Source organism: Panthera leo, chromosome B1, assembly GCF_018350215.1.
Source record: "Panthera leo isolate Ple1 chromosome B1, P.leo_Ple1_pat1.1, whole genome shotgun sequence".
In the NCBI taxonomy this organism is placed as follows: domain Eukaryota; kingdom Metazoa; phylum Chordata; class Mammalia; order Carnivora; family Felidae; genus Panthera; species Panthera leo.
Genome location: NC_056682.1, coordinates 193352966 through 193373457, shown reverse-complemented (window position 1 = coordinate 193373457; position 20492 = coordinate 193352966). Strand labels below are relative to the sequence as shown.

Genomic DNA, 20492 nt, shown 5'->3' with positions numbered 1-20492 from the left:
TTTTGAAATCAGGAAGTGTGAGAATGTCAACTCTTTTTCAAAATCATTTTGGGTATTTCAGGGTCCTTTAATATTCCATACGCATTAAGGATGAATTTCTCTCTTTCTGTGAAAAATGCCAGTCAGATTTTGATAGGGATTGCATTAAATCTCTAGATCACCTTGGGTGGTACTGACATTTTAACAGTGTTAAGTTTTCCAATACATGAACATGAGATGTCTTTCCACTTATTTGTGTCTTTAATTTCTTTCAGCAATGTTTGGCAGCTCTCGGTGCACAAGTCTTTTGCCTCCTTGGTGAAGCTTCTTCCTAAATATTTTATTCTTTGTCATGGTATTCTAAATGAATTGTTCTCTTAATTTCCTTTTTAAATTTTTTTGTTGTTAGTGGATGGAAACACAGTTGAGTTTTTCATGTCGATTTTATATCCTGCAACTTGGCTGAACAGTTCTTTTGTGTATAATCTGTAGAGTTTTCTGAGTGTAAGACCACGTCATCTGCAAATGCAGATAGTTTTCTATTTTCCTTTCCAATTTAGGATGCCTTTGTAGCTTTTTTCTTGCACTATTAATGTGTCTGGGCTGCTGTAACAGATGCCACAGACTGGGTGGCTCATAAAGAACAGAAATTTATTTCCCACAGTTCTGGAGGCTGAGAAGTTCAAGATCAATGACCTGGCAGATTTAGTATGTGGTAAGGAGGGCCCACTTCCCGATTCACAGATGGCTGTCCTCTTGCCCTGAGGAATGGTAGTAGGCACAAGGGAGCTCTCTGGGATCTCTTTTGTAAGGGCACTAATCCCATTCATGAGAGTGGAACCCTCATGACCTAATTGCCTCCCAAAGGCCCCAATTCCAAATACCATTGCACTGGGGGTTAAGTTACAATATCAGAATTTGGGGAGGACACAAACGTTCAGTCTGTGGCACTTGCCTTACTGCTCTGGCTGGGGCTTCTACATTGAATCAGAGCAGTGAAAGGAGGCATCCTTGTCTCGCTCCCGATCTTAGAGGAAAAGTTTTCAGTTGTTCACCACTGAGCACGATGTTAGTTGTGAGCTTTCATATATGCCCTTTACTATGTTGAGGTATTTCCCTTCTATCTCTATTCTGTTGAATGTTTTTTTCATAAAATGATGTTGAATTTTGTCAAATGCTTTTTCTGCATCAGTTGAGAGGATCATGTGTTTTTTGTCCATGGTTCTGTTACCAAGGTGTATCCTATTGATTGATTTTTATACATCGAAACATCCTGACAAACTGGGCAAACCCAAACTGGGCTGGGCTAATACTCTGTGTAAATGGATCATCAAAGCTATCTCTCATGACCCATTTATAAATACTGTTTACATTTCCCTAGGTGAAACCTCAGATTCAGTGGGTTCCCTAGCCCCAACAGGGCAGTTTATGTTAGCGCTATGGGACTTTTTAAGCTCACATGATTCCATTTTACTTTCTTCCCTTAGCACTTAGTGGTTTACCTGAGGCATCCCCACACCAAGATAGATAGGTAGGTGATAGAAGGGTAGGTAGGTAAGTAGGTAGGTAGATAGACAGATAGATAGGCAGGCAGACAGATGATAAATTTGACAATCTTGAACTCTGAGAGCTTAAGCTCATGTTCTGAGCCACTTAGCAAGCTTTCTGATAAGATTTCTACCAAGATTCCTCATTCTTCTTCCTTGCCCACATCCCAGTATGTCGCCAAGATATTAAGAGAGATAAATGTTTCCATTCAGCACACCTTCCTTGAAACCTACAGGAGCTGAAATCAGACTCACTACTACTCGTTACGACTTTCAACCACGGGACCTTGAGCGATAACCTCATCTTCCCAAACCAAGGGAACCTCATTTATAAAGTGGGGATAATCAAAGTCTTGACATTATGCAGCAGTTACAACAGTGAAATCAAATGATTTCACTACGGAGGGTCTGGTGCACACGTAGTTGTCTCCTCCAGCTGAAAGAAGAACTCGTTGCCAAATAACTAACAAAAATAATTACCTTTCTTGAGTGCGAGGACAGGGCAGGCACGGTGACATTATTTCTCAGAACAGCACTACCATCAGACATTGTTTTATCGGCGAGGAATCTGAGTTCGGAGAGAAGCACCAGCTAGAGGGTAAGAGGAGCCAGGACTTCAAGTCCAGTCCATAGACTTGTGTGCTCTTCGTGGCCACACTACAGCATCACTTGACAACCCAAATCCCAAGCCTGACTGGTCTTTAAGGCTAAGGGTTTCCAGCTGCCCACGGAAGGTGCAGTAGCAATCCTGCAATCAGCACTGTCAGCCGTGGCCCCCAGGCCCCCAGGGGACTCTTCATACGGGGCATAGAGCCAGCATAGAGCCTTCACAAGACTGCCACTCTGACTGTGCCTCTCCCCCCCCCACCCCCCCCCACCCCCCGCCAAAGAGTGTCATTCGAGTGAATCACCTACATTACTCTCCCTACCTAAACTAACCCCTTCTCTCTTCGGGGTTTTTGTTTATTTGTTTCTCTTACCCTGGCTGCTTACCTTTTAAAACTCAATATACACACTGCCTCCTTTAGAAAGTTTCCCCTACGCCCCAGTGTGGGCTGAGTAGAGCTTCTCTGTACTTCATGGCTCCTGCCCCCATGTGAGTGTCTGAGGTCATCTTTCTTTTGTTTGTTTGTTTTTTAACATTTATTTATCTATTTTGAGGGAGAGGGAGAGAGCACTGGGAAGGGGCAGAGAGAGAGAATCCCAAGCAGGCTCTGCCCTGTCAGCACAGAGCCCGACGTGGAGCTCAATCTCACAAACCATGGAATCATGACCTGAACTGAAGTCAGGAGTCAGATGCTTACCCGACCGAGCCCTCCGGGTGCCCCTGAGGTCATCTTTTTATTACTTCCCCTCTCCACTGGACTAGAAATTCTTGAAGGTAGGGACTGACTTTCAGCTCTGCTTAGCACAAGGCCCGCATCCAGGTGGCACTCAACAATGCTTACTGAGTGAACAGATGTCTCAACCTGGCCTCTCTGCTTTTTGCTCAAGGCCATGCTCGGGGCTCACACGTGCTGACTTACCACCCCTGCCACGCCCACCACATCCTCCGTAACCAGGTCTGCTCTCCTGGATCCAGATCTTTGACTCCTTTGGCCATTTACTTCCCAAACCTCTCTTGGGTCTGGCCTCCCCCTTGGTGGTAGCAGCCCAGCTCCTCACCTTGAACTGCAACCCTCTCTACACTATAGCACTCCTACAGGCCTACAGGTGTTGCAAAAGTCAGACTGTATTCGGATACTCAGATACCAGCCCACGGATTATATGGCCTCTCCAGGGCACCAAGCACATGCTCAGAGGTGCCCCTGATTAACAGCAGTATAAATCATGCAGTGAAAGCTTTGGCTCCTAATCTGCTATTCAAACATACATATAGTCATGACATTCCAAATAAAGAAAGCATTTCACTGAGCAGGCACTAGTTCCAAATCAAATAAACATCTAGAAAAAAAGGACACACATTTCCCCCAAGATTCCAACTTACACCATCTCTTAAGGGACTAACTATCAAATGTTAAGTAGTGTCTTACGAACATAAATTTCTTCATTACTGACATCTGTTTTCCATTCATTCGTGTTAGTTTCTCTGATTAAAGCATCATTTCAGAGCCAATTTCTCAGTACTGGTTGAAAAGAAAGTAGGGAATCTGGCGAAATCTGATGCAAACTTGAGGAAATAGATCATTCATTTTAGGCATACTTTTTAAAAGCCATCCAGCCCTGGAGAGACTGACCCAGGAAAGAAATGTTACAAAGTACAGTATGGGGCACAGAGGAGAGCCGCCCAAAAGATCTGGGTCTTGGCAGCTACCTTGGAGTCTAGCAGCTGGAGAAGCAAAAGAACATTCTAGTCAGAGCAGGCACGCTGGGAAATGTTCCGGCCCAAAGGTTCACCAACGCTGGCATTTGCTACCTCACCCAGTACGGAGGGGACTAAATTAACATATTAAAACAAGAATGAATAAATAATACATTGTTTCCATAATTTTTTCCTGGATATTATGATGTTTGAGATCTTTAAAAAAAAACTTTCTGGGTTGAAGAAACTGTAGCCAATTCTTAGAGGTGGCAAAGGGCTCAGAGTGGAGTGTGCCTTTGATATGTTCACTACCCAACCCAGAGCCCACCATTTTCTGCTGGGTACAACCCCAGGAAGCAATATTCCTCTGCCTGCATCATCCCAGGGCCAGGCACCGGGCAACTAACTAGAGATAGTAGCGGAGAGCCCCCCAGAATAATTCAATCTAGCCAGCTCTAAACTGCTAACACCACCTTGCCTTTTTCCCTCAGAAATTCCAGTAAAGACCGTAGCCTAAGGTCTTGCATTGCTCCTGTCTTCGCCTCCTGACCACCCTGCTGTCATTCCATGTGGCCCTGCATGGTGTGCCATGCCTCCTGATTCTAGAACTCGGGGGGTGTGATGAACTTTGTTTCCTGAGCCTCTCCTCGGTCTCCCGTGGCCACACCTCACTGACCATCTCAAGGAAGAGTACAACAGATACAAAAAAAAACCACACAGAATCATCATTATTAGCTGTCAGGAAAGGCATTTTCCAAAAGACTCCTTGAGAGCGACACTGCTCCAAAGTCATCTACCCCTATTTTTGTCTCCAGTCTTGAACCTACTCCAATCTGACTCACATCCCCACTCGCCACCGGCATTGCTCTTGTTGAGGTGGCCAGTGAATTGCCCATTTGCCCAATTCACTGGTCAGTTCCCAGTCTTCATCTTCCTGACCTTCAGCGGCATTCGGTGGAGTTCACTGCTGCCTCCTCCTTTTGCTCTTTGCTGCCAGCAACCTGCTCTTCTGATCTTACTTCTCCCTCACCGGCTCTACCTCTCGTCTCCTTGCTGGTTCTTCCACCCCCAACCTCTAAATGTTGGAGCACCCAGGCTCAGTGCCTGGCCCTTTTTCCCGCATCAACACTCATCCTCTTGTTCATCTCAAGACTTGAAATTCTAACATCTACATATCACGTGTGTAACTGACCACTCCCAAATGTATATCCCCAGCCTAGGGCTCTTTCAGACTACATGGGCAGACTTCTACCCAATGTCCACGTGCACCTGTCCAATGAGACAACTCACATTTCTAATAGCTTTATTGAATTTTAATGTGCATATCGTCACATTCACCCGCTGTCAGGATACCATTCAATGATTTTCAGGAAATGTATAGATTTGGACAACCATCACCACATCCAGTTTTAGAATGTATCATCACCCCAGGAAGTTCCTGTGTGCCTATTTACAGTTAATCCTGACTCCCACCCCAGCCCTAGGCAAACACTGGTTTGTTTTATCTCCCTATAAATACGGCTTTTCCAGACATTTCCTGTAAACAGAATCATACAGTTTGCAGTGTTTTGTGTCTGGCGTCTTTCACTTAGCACAATGTTTTTTGAGATTCATAAATGTTGTAGCATCTTTCCATGTTTCATCCCTTTTTCATGCTGAGTTCTATTCCATCACACAGATACACCACATTTTACTTATTCAACCACCTGTTGGTGGACTTTTGGATTATTTCCAGTTTGGGGCTCTTACGAATAATGCTGCTAAGAACACTTGCAACATGTCTTTACATGGATGGATGTTTTCATTCCTTTTGATAAGTAGTAGAATTTCTGGGTCATATGATACATTTCTATTTAACTTTTAAGAAACTACCAATCTGTTTTACAAAACGGCTTTGTCAATTTACTCTCCCACCGACAGTTTATGAGAGTTGCCAACACATGGTATCATCAGTCTTTAATTATAGTCTTTATAAGGTGTATAAAGGCATTGCATTGTGCTTTTAACTTGTATTTCCCCAGTGATTAATGATAGTATTTTTTCATTAGTAGCCATTTTTGTATCATCTTAGTAAAATGTTTAAATTTTTGCTCATTATTAACCAGATTCTTTGTCTCACTGTGAAGTTGTAAGAGTTCTCTGTATATTCTGGGATACAAGTACTTTATCAATACATAATCCACAGATATTTTCTCCAAGTAACTATCTTATCTTTTTATTTTTATTTTCTTCTTTTTTTGAGAGAGAGAGACAGAGAGAGCATGCCTAGCAGAGGAGAAGGGCAGAGGGAGGGAGAGAGAGAATCTTAAGCAGGCCCCATGCTCAGCATGGAGCCAGATGCAGGGCTCGATCCCACGACCCTGGGATCACGACCTGAGCCGAAATCAAGAGTCGGACACTCAACCGACAGAGCCACCCAAGCGCCTCTCTTTTCATTTTCTTCATCATGTCTTTCGAAGTCAAGTGTATCACTTTTTTTCTCTCATGGATTGTGCATTGGGTATTATATCTAAAAGTTCTTTGCCTAACCCAAGTTCATGACATTTTTCTCCTATATTTTCTTCTAGAAGTTTTATGCTTTTAGCTCTTACCTTTAGCTAGGTCTGTGATCTCTCCTGAGACAACTCAGATTTTACTCCACTGAAGCTGAGCTCCTAATCTCCTCCTCCAAACCCTTTGTCCTATGGTCTTCCCCATCTCACTAAACACACATTTCATTCTTCCATGGCTTGGGTCACCCTTAACCCCTGTCTTCATCTGCCCCCATCGATATGTCCCCATGAGTCCTGTTTCCTCTACCTTCAGAATAGACCAAAAACACCTAAAGTACGCCTATTTCCCACCATATCCACCACTCCAATTCGGATCCAGGCCGCCTCCAACTCCCAATTGGAGTATCGCACAGCATCTCAGCTGACGCCCTGGCTTCTGTTCTCACCCCAGCAGCCAGAATGGTCTTGGGAAAATAAGGTCATGCCACTCCTCTGCTCCAGCCCCCCAGTGGTTCTTACCTGACTCAGAGTTTAAGCCAAAGTTTGTAGGATGACCTATAGAGTTTGTTTCCACCTTATCTCTACGACCTGATACCTGGGATTCCATCTCCCCCCCTTACGTTTCCCCTTTCGGCTCTGGTCCTACATCAGACATGGCCCTGTCTCAGAGTGTTTGTGCCAGATATGACTTATAACTAAAATGCCCATCCCCCCGGTCATCCACGTGACTTGATCCCTCATCTTTACCTGTTCCAATGTCACCGTGAAGCCCATTAGGGGCACCTGGGTGGCTCAGTCAGTTAAGAAGCCCTTGCTCGGCCACTCCACTTAAAACTGCACTACACCCCTCCCTTCTAGCCCTCTTTCGCCCTGATCAGTTTTACTTGTTTTCATACCACCTATTACCATCAGACGTACTAGATATACGGCCTGTTTGTGGTCTCCCTTCCCTGCCAGAAAATTCACTCCATGAAGATGAGGATTTGTTTGTTCTCTTCACCGTTCTATCCTTCATGTCCCGTACACATAATAGGTGCCCAATGCATATTTGTCAGCTGAATGCTTGAAAACTGGAGGAGATTCTCCAGTCTAGCGTGTCCAAAATTGGGTTTTGTAGAATACTAGTATCCTGACAGAGATTAATGCCTGCAAAAATACGCTAAGTTCAGAAGCTTTACATGTTATTTTCCCTCTTGGAAGTTCACAAAGCTTGTTCTGAGGCCACTCAGTTGCCCTGGCACCTCTCACACAGTCCCTGACCCCCTTGAATGAGGTTTACATTTTTTCTGCTCTGCCCAAGGCAATGTGGAAGTCTCATCCGTAGGCAGAATTTTCATGGCAAACCATATCTATGAAGCCACGTTTCAGAATCTCAGCCCTGTCTGAAGCCCCCTTGCCTTATCCCACCACCATGATGATGTTGGAGCACAGGGACAGAAGGCAGGGCTGGCCAGGCTCAGTCCTGCACATGCTGATGATCCCCGTCTCAGTCAGCTCCAGCTGCTCTAATGAAATAGCACAGACTGGTGACTCAACCAACAGACATTTATTTCTCACAGTTCTGGAGGCTGGGAAGCCCAAGATCAAAGCTCAGGATCATTCAGTTCCTGGTAAGAGCTCCCTTCCTGGCTAGCAGATGGCCGTCTTCTCACTGTGTCCTCACATGGTGGAGACACAGAGAGCCATAGTTCTGGGCTTTCTTTTCTTAGAAGGACACTAATCCCATCTTGGGAGACCTACTCTCATGACCTCACCTAATCCTAATTACCGCCCACAGGCTTCACCTCCGGATACCATCACATGGGGGTGAGGGCTTCAACATATGAATTCTGGGGAGACAAAAGCATTCAGTCCAAAACAATCCCCAAGCCTGGGAAGTGTGCTGACACACAGAGATGTGGGAGGGAGCAAGGGGCAGAGCCGCAATCCTGGGGTCCCAGCACCCCGGAGTCAGAAGGAGACATACACCAGGATAAAGGCCCCACGTTTTCAGTTAACATGAAACGGAAATGTTAAGGAGGCTGTGAAATAAAGAAGCAGAAAAGAAGAAAGTGACTGCAGAAATCCCTCCAGACCCCTCAGCAAATGTGAACTATCAGCAGCGCTGAGGCTCAAAACACAGGGCACAGCCCGCTGTTCTCAGCCTGTTTTGACTTTCATTGTATGTAGTTAAATTTTCACAACCGGTACTCCTTTGTTTGATAAAAATTAGAAAATCGGGAGAAGGAAATAGAAGAAAATAATTGCCCACATTCTTTCACCCTAGTGACAACCACCATTAACCTGAGGCCCTTTCTTTGTGCTGGGTTTCTTCTGTGTGACAGCTGAAGACACACTATGTTCACAGAGGGCTGACAGTGGCTGGAAAGACACTCCATTTTCCTACATCCATATGAAGGTGGTTAGAGTTGATGACAGTCCAAATGATTGTCCAACTCATCACGTTTTTTCCTCTCAAGCCTTGGGGATATCACCTCTGCTCCCCTCCAATTTTTCCTGCCAAGGTCAGCTGGCTTCTGTGCCGATGCTCTCCCAACCCCCCAGCTCCATATTTACATTCTATCCAGGAATATTATATCAGCGGGGGGAGATTATTTGAGGGAGAGGTAAGGCAGGCCAGTGGCGCGTTGGTGGCTCAGTTGGTTAAGCATCTGATCTCGGCTCAGGTCATGATCTCGGGGTTCATGAGTTCTAGCCCCGGTTCAGGCTCTGTGCTGACAGCTCAGAGCCTGGACCCTGATTCAGAATCTGTGTCTTCGCTTCTCTCTGACCCTCCCCCCCTCGCTCTCTCTTTCTCTCCCTCTCAAAAATAAATGAACATTAAAAAAAAAAAAAAAGGGCAGGGCAGGCCATGTTTTCCCAACCTTTTTGTCCACTGTCCCAATAAAAATTATGCTATATGTAAGTTGTCATTAAAAAGAATTCTGTCATATTTTAAATACTTTATTGATGACACAGATATATAAATAGTAATAAAATATAAATATAATAATATAAATATTAATGTCTTAAAATAAAAATGTTATACCACTGTTAAAGAATCTATATGGCACAGTGATTTGATGACCACTGTAATCTCCTTCAAAAACCAAAAACAAGCCCTGAACAGTTGGAAATCTGACACCATTCCCCTTTCTTCTTAAGCTCCTTCATTCCAACCCTCCCCCCCCAAGAATTTTAAATAACCTATTTCTATACTGAATTTTTTTTTAATTTTTTAATGCTTATTTATTTTTGAGAGAGACAGAGACAGAGCACAAGTGGGAGAGAGGCAGAGAGAGACGGAGACACAGAATCTGAAGCAGGCTCCAGGCTCTGAGCTGTCAGCACAGAGCCTGATGCGGGGCTCGAACCCACAAGCTGTGAGATCACCTGAGCCTAACTCAGACGCTCAACCAACTGAGCCACCCAGGCGCCCCCTAACAAACTGAATTTTTTATTGTGCTATTATCACAATTATCAATGGTACACAACTGACGAAAGCATAAAAATACTATAGGATTTGGTAAATCTTTATTAATCATAACAAGTGAGACAAATCAATAAAAACCTTTAGAAAGCATATTCTTTAACTAGAGAGGGAAGTTGGAAGAGGGAGGTCACAAAACAGGCATCATCACCATGCTCACATATTCTACATAATCCATGTGAGTCCAGATAATAGCAATTCAAATCCAAACCAAAAACACCCCATTTCTGATTTTATGTCCTCAGAAAGTCCTGGGGTACCCCATGGTAGAGAGTTCAGGTGTCAGCAGTGAGATTCACAGAGCAATGTTTTGCAAGAAGTATGGGAATCTCTCAGCACAAGTAGGGGGAAATGGAGAAGACTTCAGGTGGTGGAGAAGGAGCTATAGAAACTTCTCCGTAAAGACAAGATCACATCAACCTGGGACAGAAAATGACAAGACTAGAACACTACTTCAAAATGAAGTGCTTATCTTCTTACAAAGTAGTTGTTTCCCGAGGGGTCAGGTTTATAGAAGTGGTTAAGAGAAAAGTGGAAAGTGTCCACCATTTCGCAAAGCCTATCCAGAGAGAGAAATGGGTATAGTGAGTATGGTGATAGGACAAAGAAGACAGAGCAGAGAAGATCTGGAAGCATTTGCAGACGGGAAGCTGATGAAGCCTCCAGATGAACAGGTGTCCTGGGAAGCTAGAGCAGCCTTGTGAGGACATCATCCTGCTGCTTCTGCGAGAAATAACACCTTGTTGGCTCAGTTGGTTAAGAGTCCGACTTCGGCTCAGGTCATGATCTCACAGTTCATGAGTTCAAGCCCCGCGTTGGGCTCTGTGCTGACAGCTAAGAGTCTGGAGCCTGCTTTGGATTCTCTGTATCCCTCCCTCTCTGCCCCTCCCCATTTGTTCTCTCTCTCTCTCTCTCTCTCTCTCTCTCTCTCTCTCAAAAATAAACATTAAAGAAAAAAAGAAAGAAATAGCACCTTATAGAGGAAATCTGTATTTCACACTCATTGACATTATGTATAGAAGTTTAACAGGATGCTTATTCTCATTATTCGTGAGCTCTTGCCTCCAAATCAAGTCTTTAATGATTTTTTAAAACTTATTTTCATCATCCTCTTCTTATTCCATGCCATGGAGACTTTATTTACTCCAGGTTTGCTCGGCTGTGTCAAAGAGCCTCTGTACGTATGTGTGAGATCACACCCTTCCTCAGCCTTGGCAAGTCTGTTCTTCTCCCCCGGGCAGGAAAAATAGACACTTGGGACCACGTAGCAGATCAGTAATGTAGTGGAGTAACTGACAATAAATTAGGGGGGAAAAAAATGTCTTACGAGGGTTATTGGACTTCTAGTTGCTTAAAGAAACACTGCTTCATTCTACCACGATGAAAATGAAAGCACCAAATCGCTACCAGTTCTTAAGTCAAAGGGGGTGGATGAGTCCACATGGTTTTCCATGCATATCACAATTCTTCGTGTTATCTGGAAAAAACGGTTATCACATCAGGTTTCATCCAAATGAGGATTACGTTCATTCTGTTTGTATAATCTCCCTCATGCCCCCGTGCTTCCTTTATATGTTTTTCCTCACTGATTTAGTGCTGCACGGTGCGGGTGCAAAGGTCCTCAACTCCATCCTTGCCCTCAAGTGGGGCACATTCTAGCTGGGAAAAAGACACCTCCCCAGCTAGTTGTGCAGATCAGACTCGAGAATCTCTATACCCTTGAAATGTCTTTCACTCTCGCGAACTCTAAAATATCCAGCAAGAACTGCTTTTTATCATTTTAAAATCTTTCACAGTTTTTAAAAGTAATCCTAGAGGGGTGCCTGAGTGGCTCAGTCAGTTAAGCCTCTGGCTCTTGATTTTTGGCTCAGGTCATGATCTAGAGGTTTGTGAGTTCAAGACGCACATCAGGCTCCACGCTGACAATGGGTGGAATCTGCTTGGGATTCTCTCTCTCTCTCAAAATAAAGAAATAAACTTAAAAAAATATTTAAAAAAGGTAATCCTAGAGAAGCCATTTCATTTGTTTTATTCAGATGAGATAATGTTTAATAAAATATATTGTCTCTCTTTTAAACACTAATTCATAAAATTATTCTAGTGAATTAGGTGGTAGCTATTTTAAGTAAACTTGAAAAACTGGATTTTTTTAAGGTGGGGAAGTAAATAAATAAGGTGCGTTTTCATGCTTTTCTTTAAATTTTTTTTAACGTTTATTTTTGACAGAGAGAGAGATTGAGAGAGAGAGAGAGCATGAACGGGGGAGGGTCAGAGAGAGAGAGGGAGACACAGAATCCAAAGCAGGCTCCAGGCTCTGAGCTGTCAGCATAGAGCCCGACCTGAGGCTCAAACTCACAGACTGCGAGATCGTGACCTGAGCCGAAGTCAGACGCTCAACCGACTGAGCCACCCAAGCGCCCCCATTTTCATGTTTAAAAACACTTATTATTGACTATTAAAGGACTTCTCTCTGGAGCAGAAGCCAGGTGGGTGGCCAGGCAGAGAACAGGACTGGCAAGAGCCAGTCAGGAAGCCCACCTTTGTCCCATCAGGGAACCACACACACACTCTGTGACACTTGCCATGTGCCTGCCCTGCATGGCTGGGGACCATGGAACCTGAGGAGGAAACGGGTATTAACCAAATAATCACACAAATGTGTAAGTTCACAGTGTGGCCAATGCCATACAGGAAAAGTCTCGGGACCCTCAGTACATGTAACAGTGCATGTGATCTGCCATGGTTACGTGACCTTCAAAATGGAAAATAGTGGCTTGATGATTTTTTAAGCGAGTGAAAAAAGAACGTCAAGGGCCATCTCTTTTTTTAGTATCATTATTTTTAATTTTTTATTTATTTTTGAGAGACAGAGAGACAGAGTGAGAGGTGGGGAGGAGCAGAGAGAGAGGGAGACACAGACTCTGAAGCAGGCCCCAGGCTCTGAGCTGTCTGTCAGCACAGAGTCCGACGCGGGGCTTGAACCCAGGAACCGCGAGACCATGACCTGAGCCAAAGTCAGACACTTAACGGACTGAATCACCCAGGTGCCCCTACATATATCTAATAATATGTTTGAAATACATGCTGTGTCTATGATTTAGCCTAGGGCCATGGCTTGGGTCTCTAGAAGGGTTTCTCCGATTGAAGTGATCAGCGCTGTTGGAAAGCTGAACCCCGAACTCATTGGCCATCCATTCACCTACGAGCCTGTTTCTCATTCAACAGATTGGAAAGGCTCTTCCCAATGGTAACTGAATTGGTGTGCCTGTGCCTGGAATAGTTGAGTGTCATTCCTTTTATTCTTAGTTAAGTCGATGTGGCATTGCTGGCAGGACCGAGGTTTTCCGTCTCAGTCACAAAGAAGCCAAGACATGTACTTATTACGTCAAATGGACGGCTGTCAGCATTATCTCATCTTTGCTTATGTGAAGTTCTAAATTTGCAAAATAAAATTACATTCTCCTGTTATTTTTTTAATCTAATCTTCCCGTTGGAAAAAAAAGGAAAAAAAAATGTTGTTTAAAGTAATTTTTCTGTATTTTTTTAGGCTTACCTCCAATTCCTTCAGCTTCCAGAACGGGCTTTGCAGAATTTTCCATGAGGGAACGCATGAGGGAGAAATTGCAGGCTGCCAGGGTGAGAAAAACCACATGAATATTTTGTTCCGTGCTGATTGCCGTTCTCCAGGTCTTGTCTAGAATGCTGCGTTTGCTCAAAACTGCGTGCGTTTGAATGCCGTTAAATTTGTTTTTCATGTTTTAAATATTAATGTAGTAGTTAACATTGGCACAGGTGGAAAATTATGCTTAAGAAGAATTTAATGTCCTTTTTCTTAACCATTTCATTCGCTCATATCTCTTAAAGAAGCGCAGCGTGTAGTTTTTAGTGACTGTCTGCCATCGAGATGGCGTCGGTGACACCAAGCAGCAGTAATTTTCTGTCTGCCTTTTTAGTCCAAAGCAGAAAGCACGCTGCTGCAGGAAATCCCCACCCCTCGGCCCAGGTGCTTCCAGAGTCCCGGTGAGAAAGAACTGGAGACCGAATTTGGCGCGGAGGTGAGAAACGGGACTTCTCTACTTTGTGATCAAAGACAGTGAGGCGGAGGATGACATTGCCAGCAAAAGTTTCTAGAACAGAGCTATGCACAGAGGAGGCATTCAGTGCTGATTAGTAGTCATCGTAGCTACTGTTTGTAGAGTCCTACTCAATGCCAAGTGTTTTGCCAGGTCTTTTTCTCATGTTACCATGTCATGATCCCAGCTCCCCTAGGGGAGTGGGTTCTGTTCTCTTCATTCACATGTGACCGATGAGCACACTGAGGTTCGAAGCACCTGCCATCCCCAGGTAGCAGGGCAGACGTGTGGAGGAGTCGGGATCGGATTCCGGTTCTTTCTCATTCCCAGGCTGTCTCGTGGGTCAGCATTGCTGGATCTGGGGATTTTCTGGGAAGCAGAGAGAGATGGGGGTGCAGGAGGAAAGTAAGGTGGATTGGTGGCGGCCTTGAATGCCACACTGAAGAGCTTCGATCGTTTTCTACAAGCCATGGCAAGCAGTCGGCCATAGGATGGGGAGGTGGTTTGAATGCACAGGAGTGATTTTTGTTTGAATCTGAGGGGCTGAGGGGCATCTCCATGTGTGCTCCTGTGATGTCTAGATACATCTAGAGATACATACAGAGGAAAGGACCGGGCCTGGAGAAACAGGTTTAGGACACATTTCTACTGCAGTGAGTTTTGAAGTTTGGAGAGGCCTTTGTTTCCTGACAGAAGACTGAATGAGGAGGGTTTTGACCTTTGGCCCATGAGGAGGACAGAAAGCAGTACAAGATAGAAAGTCTTGTCAGAAGGAGATAAAGGATTGGGGTGCCTGGGTGGCTCAGTCGGTTGGGCCTCTGACTTCAGCTCAGGCCATGATCTTGCAGTTCGTGGGTTCGAGCCTCGTGTCAGGCTCTGTGCTGACAGCTCAGAGCCTGGAGCCTGCTTCGGAGTCTTCTTTTGTCTCTGCCCCTCCCCTGCTTGCATTCTGTCTCTCTCTCTCTCTCTCTCTCTCTCTCTCTCAAAAATAAATAAACATAAAAAAATAAAATAAAAGAAGTAGATGAAGAAAGACAAGCCTGTAAGAGGGTGGAAGAAGGAAGGAAAGAGCAGAGCCAATGGCTCAGTGAAGTGTTTGCAGATCTAGTCCAACTGTTTGTTGTTGATGATGACGATTTGGGTTGTTTTTCACTATTGAGACAACACAGGCATGAAGGAATTTCTGTGGGAAGGTCACTGATTGCTTAGAGGATGGCTTCTCTTTTTCTGTAATGAGATGTAATAAAATTTTGTCACATTCATCCCAAACAAGCCAAAGATCGCATGACTACAAGGAAAGTTACAGCTGTGCACATGTGATGTGGCCCATGGTTCCTCAGTGGGAATACTCCGTGGGTCTGATGAAATGGTTTTATGGTAGTTTATTATTCCACTCTGCTGAGAAGACATGTATTTTTCTTTGATTCCAATTATTTTCTTCATTGTAAGAGCCATAATTCTGAAATGTTGGAAAATAAAGAAAAACTACCTAAAATCCCATCAGCTTGACACAAGCACTTTAGTTATGTGGGTAGGTGTGTGGATCCCAGCGTCTGGTCAGATGGGCTAAATGATAGCAGGGTCTGGTCTCTTATATCTGAGCTTACCTACACTTCCTGATTGATAGTCATTTCACAAAATCATGGCAGTTCTCACTTGTGCGTGGGCCATGAGTATGATATCCCAAATAAAGCTTCAAGTTGTAGAAGTAAAAATATACTCCCTTGGCTTATAGAGTATCTATGGCTTTTTGTGAGCAGGACCTTGACTTATATCCATTATATTCTATATCCACTAAGAGCCACTGTATGGATTTGAGGTGTTGGAAGAGGTCATCAAAAAGACGTGACCGCTGGTTGACCCGCGAGCTGGACCCAGGCAATTGGAGGCTTCTCACTCCCTCCCCAGTCATGGAAATGTGTGTTCCACCTGCCTTCCCCACTCCCAGAAGCTGTCCCCGGGGTACAGCCTTGAGACAGAAATGTGGTGTTGGCCATCTGTCTGGTATACTTGACTGAATCCAGTTAGGACCTCTGTACAGACTTCTAAGATTTGGCAGGCAGGCGTGGGAGTCTCCTTCTCTTGCAGGCTTGCCTCATAATTTCCCTTGCTGATTAAAACTGCCACCTACCAATCTAGAATGGTTTGCTTCTGTCTTTAGTCTCTCCCTCTGCCCACATGGCCAATTTGCAAAGCAACATACAAGGCAAATATCAACTGCCTTCTCTTTTAATTTTTTTTCAGAAAAGTTATCTTTTTAAAACATTTTAAGAAATAAATATTTCTGAAATGGAAATGATAGGCAAGGAAAGGAGAAATTGAGCAGGAAAGAGAAGAGATAAGATGTTGTAACTTCAGGGGCGCCTGGGAGGCTCAGTCAGTTGGGCATCCGACTTCAGCTCAGGTCATGATCTCATGGTCCATGGGTTCAAGCTCCATGTCGGGCTCTGTGCTGACAGCTCAGAGCTTGGAGCCTGCTTCGGATTCTGTGTCTCCCTCGCTCTCTGCCCCTCCCCCGCTCACGCTCTGTCTCTGTCTCTCTCAAAAATAAATAAACATTAAAAAAAAAATGGGGCGCCTGGGTGGCTCAGTCGGTCGAGCGTCTGACTTCAGCTCAGGTCATGATCTCGTGGTCCGTGAGTTCGAGCCCCGCGTTGGCCTCTGGGCTGATGGCTCAGAGCCTGGAGCCTGCTTCCGATTCTGTGTTTCCCTCTCTCTCTGCCCCTCCCCCGTTCATCCTCTGTCTCTCTCTGTCTTAAAAATAATTAAACATTAAAAAAAAAATTAAAAAAAAAAAAAAAAAGATGTAACTTCAGACACAATGTGGCCTTGAGGGCCTAGAGGTCACTTCCAAGAGCGGGACAGGGTTAACCCTCTTAGTCTTCACTTAGCTGATCCAGGGGCTCCCAGATCTTGGCTGTAACTCATCTTCCAGTTCATTGGCTTTAAAAAAAAAAAAAAAAAATACCTCCCTTTGTTTTTTCCTCCTTGATGATCCCGAGTTGTCAAAGTGAATTTGGGTGAATGAGGTGGAAATGGCATGTAAAATTGCTTTTAGCACAGCCCTGGAACCATAACAATACTGGATGGTTTTAGCGCTCCACAAAAAAAAAAAAAAAAAAGTCTTGGTAAAGAAAAATCAGTTCTCAGGCACATTGAATGAGATAAACACGCATGTTTACCTTAGCCAATTACAAAGAAGAAGGAAAGGCATCAGCTTTGTAAATTTTGGCCTAGAAAATGAAATCGCTTCAATATTCAGTTTCATTTTTACATTTCTTTAGATTCAGGTTACTCACGATGGTGCCTTTTGAAAGTCTGATTCGGCCAGCAGAGACTGTATAACTTTCCAAAGAGAAGAGTAAGCCTAGGTGGGCAGTAACTGGGGGGGGGTACAGGGTTCAGCTCATGGCTCAGAGACCTCCACGCATGGCAGCTCTCCCTGACGGGACCGGCTGACCTGGCAGGAAGGAGTAACTCCTTTTCCTGTGAAACTGCGACACACAGGCCGGACTCCACAGTTTTTTGGGTTGTTTTTTTTTTTTCTGACTCTTCCAATGTTGGACTTCAATACCATGGATGAGGGTTCGAAACAGCCAAGTTACATTAACAGTTGATTCAGCAGCCTTTTTTTCAGACCTGATCTCAGGTTTTTAACAGAACATCTCTCAGGCATATTTCTTGATGTGTATGTACCTCAACCCAGAAGGAATATCCAAAAGTGGTCCATTTATATCCTATTGAGCAAAGGACAGAGCCCAGATGCTGGACCTTAGCTGCCCAGCGTTAAAATGTTGACAACCTCACTCACCAGCTGTGTGACCTTGGACATGTAATTTACCTACCCTCTGGACCCCACTTCCCACCTCTGTAAAAGGTGATACTACTAGAACCTAATTCTTGGTATTGTTTTGAGGATTCAATGGACTCAGACATGTTAACGCTGTTTTCAACACTGTCTGGCACATGGGGAGCCCTTTCTATGTAAGAGTTACCTATCGTTAGAGACTGTAGAGTAAGAGGGAAAAGGAGAAAACGGTTGGGAATACTTTGGTCGGCAATCCGAATTCACCAACACCAACCTCTGTTTATTCTCTTTAGCGTTTCTTTTTATTTTGTATGAGAACAAAGCAAAGCACAAATGTCTAAAAACACGTGAATACTAAAGTGAAAATAGCAGAACATTTGAATATTTGGCCTCCGCTAGAGATGACCAGAATTATTCCTTCATTTGTGGGCCTGGTTCACTGTCCCAAGACCTGATTCTTTGATGTAGTCTATGTTTTGCCCAGCCAGCATCTACAACAGACGCCTTCCTGGCCGGTGTCCAATTGGCTCTGACAACACAACGTTACCATGGATGGCAATAGCCCAACCTAGAAGAGCCCAGTGCGGATCGCAGACATTAACGGACAATGTGGAGACAAGGTGGTTAAATTCCTTGCTGGAAAACATTTGGAGCCCACAGAAAGGGCACTTAACTCCAGCCATGAGGTTAGGTTATATAAAATTTGAGTTATCTCAATTTAAGCAGTGGTTTCTTACCCATGACTCCAAAAGCACCTGCAGCAAAAGAATAAATAGACACACTGGGCTTCACCAAAATTAAAAACGTTTGTGCTTCAAAGGGCATCATCAAGAAAGAGAAAAGACAACACAGAGTGGGAGAAATTATTTGCAAATCAGGTATCGCGTTTAGTATCTTGACTAGTATGAAGCATATACAAAAATTTTAGGTGTCTACAAGACAATACAGATTAGGATGTCTCTTAGGGAATCAAAAATGTTGAATGGTAGTTTAGAAGAGAAGATTAGGGCTTGAACTACTATATTTTGTATTTGTGCTATGGTAAAAGTGATGGGACTTAAGATTGTCTTGTTCAAATTACAAGAGGCCTATAGAGCCTTCGTAGAGGACACAATAAATCCAAAGGTGACAAAAAATGCCAGCTGGATGCATGGACTATGTGGTGATCGGCACTCAGTATTTGCTGCCTTGAAGTTGAATGTACTTTAGTACTTTAAGATTATACAAATGTGTTATAGGTAACAGTTCTTTAAAATTTAATTCCACCCACTCAGTCATTTTAAGTACATTTAATGACCTTAAATGTACTAATATAATTTATTTTTTTACCGTACCAATATAAATATCATTTTAGATTTGATAAAAGTTACATAACAGACTTTTATATCAAGTGTATATACACTGTGATAAAACCACCACTCTGGCAAATGAAGCACGCCAATGAAATTATATTGTGTGAATGTAATATCCTCTGAGCCAGGAAAGTACAGGAAGAGATGGGAAGGAACAAAACGCATAAAACACTAAACTGTCGGTATGCACATATTGGGCTACCTGGAATTTAACCTACTGATTTTATTTTCTAAACTACCAGTATTAGACTTTCTGTCGGGTCTCATGTTTTATTCACACCATTTCTCACAGATCTCTGAAAGCTAAGGCTTGCCTGTTCAGAACCAATCTGCCCCCTCTCCCAGCGGTTGACCTCTTGGCTTATTTTCCATGTTTTCAAACCCACCAGTCTGTCCCATGAGCTGTAGAAGGTGGCAGATTCTGAGGCAGACAGGGGCAGAAAGGCATCTTCAACAGCACACGAGAAAGGCTTAGCCCCATTTCGGGAGAGGATCAGACTTGACAGAGCTTTGGAAATCCCCCTGACCAAGCCCTGGAATCGGCTCTTTATTCTACCCTAATATTTTAAAATCATTTGTCCTTACACTGAATAACATTCATCTGCTTCTTTCCTCATCAAAACAACATTTCAAATTCTGGAATTTACCAAGACCAACAACTCCATACTTTGCATTGCACCGTGGGATTTACTCTCCAGTGCAGCTTCAACTTTTATATGGTTGAGTTGGTATATAACTATTGAATCTAACTTAATACTGCGAAATGAGAAAACAAAGGAAAAACGTAGAATTTTACACAAATGGGAATGGCATATATTCTCTTGATACTATGGTAAATTATACCCAACTGATATCTCGTTGTTTTTTTAAAGCTTTTTATTTTTTTAATTATTTTTTTAATGTTTATTTATTTTGGGGAGAGGCAGAGACAGAAGGAGACACAGAATCCCAAGCAGGCTCCAGGCTCTGCGCTGTCAGCACAGAGGCCAACACGGGGCTCGAACCCACGAACGGCGAGATCATGGCCTGAGCCAAAGTCAGACGCTCAACCAACTGAGCCACCCAGGTGCCCCGACCGACACCTCGTTTTTATTCTGGTCATGCTGGACATCTAGCTGTACCTGGGTGAAATTTCATAGCACCCTGTTTTATTGCACTCAAGGATCTCAAGCTCTCGCCACCGGCCTGTGGAGACCCGCCCAGCCATTCTGAGACTTTCACAAAACTGGAAGGGCCAGGAGCCTGGGGCAACTCTTGCACACTGGGAACAGAAGCCATGAGAAAGGATCCACTCTTCCATGTCCTAGGCAGGCAATTCTGAGAAGCACTGTCCTCAGCGGGGCTCCAGTGGGATAGAGCCCTGGTCACCACCGCGTTAGCCAGCTCAGTAACATTCGCCAGAATTGGCTTTTCCTCCTGTTTCATTCTCCCCAGTTCCCAACTCCTGTTCTTTGGTACCACTTTTCAAAA

General features: G+C 44.0%; 1 protein-coding gene across 4 annotated transcripts in view; it reads left to right on the top strand.

Annotated features, from left to right (window-relative positions):
* CC2D2A (coiled-coil and C2 domain containing 2A) overlaps positions 1-20492 on the top strand; it is a 163652-nt gene that overhangs the window by 31372 nt on the left and 111788 nt on the right. For all 4 annotated transcript variants that reach the window (XM_042936859.1, XM_042936858.1, XM_042936860.1 and 1 more), the window contains 2 exons: positions 13337-13425; positions 13743-13844. In XM_042936859.1, the coding sequence (XP_042792793.1) occupies positions 13337-13425; positions 13743-13844 (191 nt within the window). The remainder of the gene's footprint in view (positions 1-13336; positions 13426-13742; positions 13845-20492) is intronic.